Source organism: Arctopsyche grandis, chromosome 5 (genome assembly GCF_051622035.1).
Source record: "Arctopsyche grandis isolate Sample6627 chromosome 5, ASM5162203v2, whole genome shotgun sequence".
NCBI lineage: Eukaryota > Metazoa > Arthropoda > Insecta > Trichoptera > Hydropsychidae > Arctopsyche > Arctopsyche grandis.
In genome coordinates, this window is record NC_135359.1 from 13,931,119 (window position 1) to 13,941,109 (window position 9,991).

At 37.0% G+C, this 9,991-nt stretch overlaps 1 protein-coding gene across 1 annotated transcript in view; it reads right to left on the reverse strand.

The window, feature by feature from the left end:
* The window catches only part of Unc-76 (fasciculation and elongation protein Unc-76), a 29,804-nt gene extending 20,180 nt beyond the window's left edge, over positions 1–9,624 (reverse strand). Inside the window, 1 exon segment of the mRNA XM_077431285.1 lies at positions 9,136–9,624. Within this exon segment, the coding sequence (XP_077287411.1) occupies positions 9,136–9,596 (461 nt within the window). The 5' untranslated portion in view covers positions 9,597–9,624.
* Between the last annotated feature and the right edge of the window lie 367 nt (positions 9,625–9,991).

Genomic DNA, 9,991 nt, shown 5'->3' on the forward strand with positions numbered 1-9,991 from the left:
TAATGAGAATAATATATATGTTGTTTTTTTTGCATTAAGTGTAAGTAGGTTATTATCAAACCATGATTTCAAAGTATTAATATCTTCATTTGCAAGTTTGTTAACTATTTCCCAAGTTTGGCCTTTTACTAATAATACAGTATCATCTGCATAAGAGATTAAATCACCCTTTATTTTCTGTTGGAAAATGTCATTTACATATATTAGAAAAAGTAATGGTCCGAGGACCGTGCCTTGAGGAATGCCAAATATACTTGTAAGTGGTGTACTATATGTTTGATTTAATTTTACAATTTGAGGTCTGTCTGTTAAATAGCTTTCTATCCATTATGTTATGTTTCAATACATTTTATACAATACCAATATAAGTTGTAGTCTGTGTAATTTAAAAAAAAATAAGATAGAATACTGGTAAATGAGAAGAAAAACGTGTGTTTTTGTAGGGTTTCTAGTTAATAATAAATCGTCGTGTTAACATAATACGTATAGAAGATGACTCACAGGGTAGGACAGTCTGGAATTAAGATCAATACTGAGACAAAAACAAGGGGGTTCTATTATATTGAGTCGTGTTGCTTTGGGGAGGGAGAAATATAATAAAAATCCAAACGTACATACATATATACATATGTACGTACATAAACGAATACGAAAAATTTAATATTGAATTATATTATATGTAAACATGTTTTGTGTCACGTTTGCACTTCATTGCACTCTATCTACCTTATTTTACAGTAACGATATGATTTTTAAATATTAAAATACATATGTAATACAGATACAAAAAATACATGCAATATTTAAAATATGTGTGGAATCCGTTATTGTTTTGGGTCGTCCATAACGAATTTGTACAAAAATAATAACCAGACATAGAAGTATCGTACGTTTAAAAAAAGTCATATGCAAATATTAACCCATGTAGTGCCATGCACGGATTTGCACGCTCAATTACTCATGCCGAAATTAAAATCGCATAAAAGTGTACAGCACTTTCTACAACTATTATTTTTGAGGTAATTAATTCAACACGAATATATTAGTTATACAGAACGATTTACGAGCGGAAGAACGATATTTTTTGCACGTAAAATTGTATGAACAATGGACGAATACATACATTAGTATTCAAATCGCACACCGTATGATCCCTAACTGAACGAAAGGAAATCAATGGTCGCGAATTAAATGGACTTTGTTCCTTTCGAGGATGTCCGACGTCTACGCGGGATAAGCATCATAATGAATGTCCTTCCAGAACGTCGACGTCGACACTAACAAATATATTTTCAATTTAATAAACAAGTGGAACAATTGAGTGAATGCAAAATGAGACATGCTTATGTTAATGGCAAGTAGAACGGAAAAAACCCGTTGGTTTTGGGTAATAAAAACTGTTTAATACATATATTGTTTCATATCTATAGAACAAAGTGACAAATATCCACTGAGTAATACATTGAGTATTTCATGTATGCGCTGCACAAAAAAGAGTAAGAGTAAATTATAAATTTTGTGTGCTTTTAACCCAGCAATTAAAACCAAATGGATTGAACGGAAAGGTTTGGTGAGATAAAAACTAAAATAATGCAGTTAAATTGTTCAATAGTTGTGAGCTGTCCTCGATAACATAAAATGTTGAATATGTGAAGTAAATATTGTAAACGGAGAGTCCAAAAAAGGAGTCATCCGTGACATTTTACTCATTTTTTATTTTACAGAACAAGAACTATAATCCCAATAACCGAAAGAATAACGAGCAATATGTGCGGTCAATATATCAATGACGCTGGATTGCTCAACATGACACGAGTGACCACTTGTGGTGTGACCCACTAAAAGAAACGTTCCGACAACACTAAAGATCATGATAACTTGGCAACGTAGAGATTCGCTGATGTTTAATATAACAAAATTATGAAATACACAATAATTGGCAAGTTTACATAACGATATAATAATATAGCGAATACAGTATAAAGCGATACAGTATAAAGAATTCTTAGGAGATAAATTATGGAGTACAAATTTGAAGGACGACCCAGACTCAGCATTATGCCTTAAAACTAAATAAACTATTAAAATCTGACAAAACGAGAGGGTGGCGAAAAGTCAAACATATAAGGTTACTGGCCGCTAAACGTTAAGATGACCAAAATGTTTGCATTTTTAAACGTGTCTATTACGATTATTTTTCACCATCGAACTATCAGAATCGATTAAAATTTCCATCGTTGACCAAACCGCGCAAAATGGCAAAGTTTCAAAACGATCGGAAAACTGTAAGAATAGATACTGAATCGTTAGCGAAGTGAAACATAGAAAAGTCTAGTAAAAAGGTGACATTTTTTTAAATACATAAATATATAGATAAACATTGATTCAGTTGAGTAGCTCTTCTACAAAGACCAGGACTAAAGAAGATTCAAAAGAAGAAGCAAAAAGGATAAAATTGCATATATATATAACTACATATGTACATATATTGTACCATGCATTTCACTTCGTTCTCGTGATCAGAATTTAAGATTTAAAAAAAGTTTCGTTTATCTTTATTAGCTGCACTACATATATTTTCGTTTATCTTTATTAGCTGCACCAGCACTCTGTTTCATTTTACCTCTTTTTTGGAAGATTTGTTTTTTGAACATTTAAAATGTTCTTCCTTTAGTTTTGTCCACACTGCCATAAGTATCAAGCATTTACATTTTTAAATAAAACACAAATGAAGTATACATACATACATATACGATCGGTAGTCAAAAGGTTAAGCGAAACATTTCGGAGGGGGACAAATAACGTTAATTACAAACACCACGCAAAAGCTTTCTACGGGTGTACAAAAAAAAATCAATATAAGAGCACCACACCCACTTAATATTGCGTATAATTTTGTGAAAGGTAATTCAGATAGTTCAGACACAAAGAAATGAAGCACGTATACTACTCAGACATATAGACATGTCTGAACATTTCGTATATTATTATATTGATCGATGTTGAAGTCGTGAAGAGATCTTTCTGTTCGTAGAATAACTACCTACGTCCTACGTGCAACTTTTCTACCTCGTGGTTTTGTTTTGTCTGAGGTAGTTTCTCCGACGGTCATGGACCTCGTCATATCGATCCTGGCGGTGCCAGGACGTGCAAGGAGATAGCCGGCGGCCATTTTTTAAGGCTTTCGCGGAGTTTTACGACCGTGCCCAACGGTACAAAGGTGCAAACCACCCATCTACCTGTCAAATGGCGACCGTGAAAGCCTTTATCGTGAGAGAGATCCCAGGGTTCTTAAGCCCTCCTTTGTCCCTTATCACACGCCACATCTTCGCAAAGTGAACATGAGTCGAACCGTAAGTGCGAAGTGGAATAATGAGATTACACTCCAGTGCAACTGCTCCCTCGTGCGAGATTCCGATAGCTCAAATTCCAAACAAGAGTATGCGCCAAGGTATTTTTTTTGCTTCGTTCTGGGTTACCCAAATTACAGAAGCGGACTTGAAAGGTGTAATTTCAAGGGCCAGCTCAACGAATGACGTAACGAACACCGAGTTCAGGCCGAGCACTAATGAGCCGATAGGTCTATTTCAGCGTTTGGATATATTTAGAAGTCGACGATCTGATCTGCTCGATCTTCGACCCAACAACGTCCGGGCGCCTTTAACGAAAATCCAATAAATTTAACTATGGTCTGACCATGACACGAAACGCAAACGTTGCGATCAACAGGTTAAAGCCTTATCAATGCGATAACGTTGAATAATCTAAGTCGATGAACGTCGAATTGATTTAACACTCGAATGTCCACAAATTCCAACAGGTGCCGAAGCACTTTTTTTAATGAATCTAGCTAAAGTCATGATTGTATAAGAAGAGTATTGAAGAAAAAGAGTTTTTGATCAACGTGTTAGTGATGACATACACTAAGACGTGCAAGAATGCCTGAAAATGAAAGAGCGCTTCATAAAATCGTGTATGTACATAAATGAAATGCGGAAAGATGTACGCTTGAAATAATACCTATGTATAGAAGAAATCGAAAGAGAAATATTCGGAAGAGATTTTTTTTCTGGTACCATAAGATATGCAAAAGAAAGTAGGAAAGTTTGAATGCATAATGAACTGACTGGTTGGAAGGAAAAAAATGAGTGGAATACAACGAATAACGGCACCACAAAACAAATATGTAGCAGCATAGATCAATGGTTAGCATGTGATGCTTTCATTTGTGTGATCACGGGTTCTATCACCGGTGTATGCTGCTGGCCAGACCTTGGATATGTGACTCCAAGATCGATCGTTTCCTATCATAGTTCACCAATTTATCTGATCTCATTTGAAACGGTTCCAACAATTGGCAACCCTGTCCTATCTCTTTCGCAAAAATTCGAGTTATTCAGCATCACGATTTTCACTGATTTAAATAAATGCTGCAAATGTGTCCATAGAGGTCTCTCTGGATGTTAATTGTTTGTATTTGCCTCATATAATACTTACAATACTTCTGTACAATGTTTGACCATAGATGTCGGCTTTAATATAATAATTGGGTGTATACCTGTATTTACATATATTTAATATATAATTTTGAAAGGGACTTTGTATGTAAGGTTTAGAGGTTTGGGTGGGAGCATCGGAATCAAATTAAAGTTTCTATGACGACGATTTCGATATCATTGAATATTATTTTTTTTTCGATTCAAATAAATTTAATAAAAAAACAAATGAATGTTTACTATTAGATTGTTTTTCCATGTTTAAGCTGTTTATATTACAAATACCGAGCGAAGCCGGGTAAAACCACTAGTAATTAATAATTCTTAATCTGTATAGCACACTCCTCGTGTTGGAGCAATCTGTTAGACGATTGTGCATGATTTATTAAATAAAAATAAAATTGTAATGGAAGAGGATTGGAACTTTTATTTACATAGAAGTAAAACGATGCTGATGATTATTCAAAAGCAGGGATGACAGTCTGACGTGTAGAATCTCGCCGTCAAATTATGTAATATCATGAAAAAACAGCAATAAATCACTAAACTAAACTAAAAGTCAACTGTATAATGTTCATCAGCAATATGATCATCAATCACCCTGTCGACGCAGTTTACAATCCATCTACACTCCCCAAAGGGTTAAAAGGAAAAATGTTGCATAGAGAGTATTGCAAAACAATGTGGAAACAGGTCAAAAATATGAATTTGCATAGCGCGATCGTTGCCAAGAAGTATATTGCATGAATATGTGTTAAAATCGTAAAACTTGGTTGTTTTCATTAGCCGAATTCGTACCAGGTTTCCCTGGGTACCACCGCAATCGTTGTAAACCACTTTGAACCAAACAGTAAAGTAAATTTGAACGTGCTTTAGGTATTTACAGAGTATATTACGACTCAACTACCTCAAGACTTACTTTGCATAATCAAGAAAACTTCACAAGAAGAACACTACCTATTGTAAACATAACTTTATTGCAGGTAGTATAACATTATATGGAAACAGTCTAAATGTTTCTGTATATGGAGTTAAATCATACAGCTTGGTTTTTATGTTTGGGGCAGATGTTTCTGATTGGATACACAAATACGGCTAGACGCTGTCAAACGATGGAGTCACGGATTCATACCCAGAAGTGGAAAGTTCCAAGACGATAACAAATGATTCATGGTAGGTACGTACGTGTGACGCTTGCTCGCTTTTCTCCGAGATGCAAATCTCAACCGATTGGACAATATGCAAGATGTAATATAACGACTCGGGAGAAAGTAAATCGAAACAAGTTGAAAGTTGGAGAGTCACTATAGTACAGTGGAGACAAAGGGATTATTGTAGAACAGCCCGATATTGGATACGCGTATGAAGGTGATGTTGGTAACGAGCGAGGGACAACAGACCAGTGAAAAATCAACAAAGCGGCTGTCATTAGAGAATACCGCTTGTTACAGTGAATGATCAAACTAAGTAATAGTCCATTGTGTCAAAATAAAAATTTAACCGGTACAAACGATGAAAATAGGCTTTTGTATAATAGTAACGCATCCAGAAATTACCACAAACGCACACAACACCCAGTACTTACAGATTTAAGTATGCATACAAACATTCAAATATAAATAAATATTCGCTTATGTATGGTATTATTATCTTCGTTACATTTAATTAGCAACCAACGGCAAATGACTTACGAATAAGTCCTTAGAGGTGTGGGATTGAACTGTGTAGAACGCGTCAGAGCGAAACAATCGTACAATTGTATATGCAGATGAGATGAACTGCGATAGCGCACACGGAAACATGCATGAGATATTCGGAATTAAAGCAACTTTAGGCTATTTTACGAGTTCGATAAAAAAATCTAAAATTTAATTTAAGTTTGTTCTACAAAGAGTTCAACTACAATAGGCTTATTCCAACAGTTTTTCACGTTTGAAAACTGCTATAAAATGGTAAATTATTTCGCACATGGCGATCGCGCACACAAAAATCGCGTATACGGAATATATAGCACTCGATTTCTCGTTACTATGATAGTTCGCGTGGGTAAAGCTCGATGAATGGAATTTTCGGGTACCAGATGTTCCATGATCGAGACTTTAGTGACGTGTGCGAGATCGAATTGTACACAATAATCACCGAACCCTATGAAATATGTATATAATTTTAAAAGTTTCAGTCAATTGAATGGTTTCATAACAACTGAACACATTTATTATATGATTTTTTTTATTTAGCCAGCAGAATATTTATCTCGATGTTTGCGTTAATGCTAACTGCCGAGAGGTTCCCGGGTTCAAGGCCTGGGTTGACTTCAATGGGGGGCGGCTGCCTACCCAACCCCCTCTCCCCCAAATGACGCCCCTGTATCACCTGTTGCCACGCTGCAAGTAACGTCCAAGTTACTTGGTCCAAGCTATTCGCATCGCCTCAACCCGCTATTGCATGTAGTTAAAACTAGATCCAAATAAATTAAATATGAATGATTTAATCATTGCATGCAAAATGCATTCACCGTATTTTTTAGCCACACCGTATAGAATGTGTGAAAAAAAATTCTGTTTCCATTCAATTGCACACAATACAAATTGAAATCTGAATTATCATTCATAAAACGAATATTTAGTCGGTTTATGTATCTTGGCCGTCACGGGCCAAAAGTCGCGCATATCCGAGGTCCAGTGTACCGTTTTGGCATTTGCGACATTATTCGCAAGCTATTATTATTACGAGACATTTCGCCAACACAAAAGCGCAATTTTCGATCATCGCTAAAATTGCGGAACGATGGCATCCTTGATATTTCGCTCCTCGTGGGGTTCACGGATTTCCCAAAGGTTAAGCTGGAACGAGAGGTGGCAGGGGGAGGGTGAACGATAGGGGGGTTGATGGGGATTCGTCTCTTCAAATATCAACTCGAAATTCGAATGGCAAACGCGTACAAATGTACGAAATATTGATCGGCGAGTTAAACCCGCGCATGCGCTCCAGGCGACACAGGGTTAAGCGCCGATCCGCGGGCGGGAGGGGGTTAAAAACCAAACACAAAAGCGATTCGTCAACAATACTCCAATTAACCCTAAATCACAATTGAAGAACGCATAAATGTAAACGTTATCCCGATTTCAATCAACCGCTCGAGTGCTTCAAACCCTCGAAAGTACAACAAAATTGTAATATTTTAATCAATACACAAAATTCGGATTGATTACACATGCCATTGTTTCCTCAATTACGTAATTTGCGACATTTTCATACGGTTAATTTTAATATAAAAGTAGCTTGTTTATATTTCTGATTCACTTTCGACGTAATGCGGTTTTACTTTGAATCATACCAAAATACCCCACACACGTAAATACACACTGCATTTATTATTCGGAAATTTTTGGCGTATTTACCTACCTACGTAGTATGTAGATGACTTTGATGATTTAATAAATTAAATCAATTGATTATTGTTGTAAACAACAATAATCAAATTATATGACAGTCGAACTATACACAAGTTGACTTTCCAAGTTATCGATTTCCTTAAGACAATAGCGATTGAAGCCTAAATTGAAAGCTTTATTACGATATGCACGAACAACATGGAAATTTGCCCATGTCAATATTGCAATGGCAGCTTGTACAGTGTACGATGTTGACAAAGAGGTCAAGAAATCGATTGCATGCACCTTTTGACATTTCAATGTCCATGATGCACCGCGTTAACCCTTGCAAACCGGTGCACATTTGCATAACATTCGTATGAGATGCACCTTTTTATCTCAACAACCTCACGAATTCCGAAATGTTTTAAAATAACATCTAATATTTAAAACATAGTTATTAAGAACGTAAGGTTTGCGTTAAAAATAACGTTTTCCAATCAATGAAAAGACATATTTACAATAAGGCACTCTTCTATATACCCAAAACTTTTCACGCCCTTTTATATACATATGTATGTAGATCAACGCAAAAAGGTATAAGGAAGACCGCAGAGAAGATGGGTAGACGAAATTATGAAAATGTGTGGTGTGAGATGGATGAGGGTTGCGGAAAACAGAGACGAGTGTAAGCGTGTTAGAGAGGCCTTCATCCAGCAGTGGATGGTGAACGGCTGTAGATGATGATGATATGTACATATTTGTACATGTTGACTAACAAATTTCATTCAGACATGCCATACAGAATTTGCATTCTGATTAACTGCATGTAAGAAAGTCAACCATTTATAATCAATTGTTGAATCATCCAGATCTCAAGACGAGTTGTAATGGCAAGGCGGTATTCCATTAGGATGCCAATGATCAGAAAGAAGAGAGCTTCAATATTACTTCTTCTCATACCAGGTCTATGTTGCCTCCTTTCTATTATTTATAACAGTCTAAGAAAGCCAATAGCACTATAATAGGCAGTGTATGATTTTAGGGGCGTATTTTTCTTCTCTCAAAAAAAAAAGTTAAATTTTTACGATTTTCAGGCACATTATTTGTTTGTTACCTGCTGTAAGATAAAACACTACCTTTTTTTAATTGAAAATCCAATCAAGTAGTCAATGTATTATACAATATTGTCTTATTTATTTACAGGAAAGACAAAAGGAAGTTTTGCCGCCATTTTTAAAAGTCGAACGTGAAGGAAAACTTACTGGCACTCGTTCATGATCTCCTCCTGGGTGCGCACTTGCACCGGCGCGAGCTTTTCCACGGACTCCTCGTAGTTGCCGAAGCACTTGGTGATCTTATCGTCGAAGGTGTTGACGAGATCCTCGAGGGAGCCGCTGAAGGTCTCGTTGAAGTTGTCGGCGGAGACGGGCTCCGGTCTTCCTGTGTTGCAATTGTTGTCGACGGGAACCCCACAATCCCCCACGACGGACTTGAGGGTGCGCACGTTGAAGTTGAGTGCATCGGCGTCGAGCGAGGGTTTGTCCGTCTGCTGCAACTGCTGGTGCATGTTGTTCTGCTGCTGCAAGAGCAGGTGGTGTTGGTGCTGGTGCAGGTGCTGCTTGAGGGGTGGCAGGTCTGCAGCAGCCCACTCGTCCGCCTCCTCGAACTGCGCGAGAGGAGCTTCGAACTTGAGCTCAGCCATCTTATCGGCGACGTCCCGCATGTTGCGCGGACACGACCGCAGCTCGAGACTGCCGCGCCCGAACTCAACTCAACTCAACTCGACTCGACTCGACTCATCCCACCAACCCCCGCCCCCCACCGTTTGCGTCGTGCGCAACACAAACCCTCCCTTCACCATCGACATCGACATCGACTACCCCTTAACACGCTCTGCACCGACCTGCTTTTCCGATCCAGCATTTATTTATTTATTTAAAGTTTGGACCGTTGTAGCATAACAGGAATTCCTAATGCGCCACAATGGTCAAAAATATAACAGAAAAGACAAGAAACAAAATAATAAATTAGACATAACAAAAACAAAACATATATATACACAAACAACTAAAAATAATAATTATTATTATTATATATCGTTTATCGTCTTGAATTCAT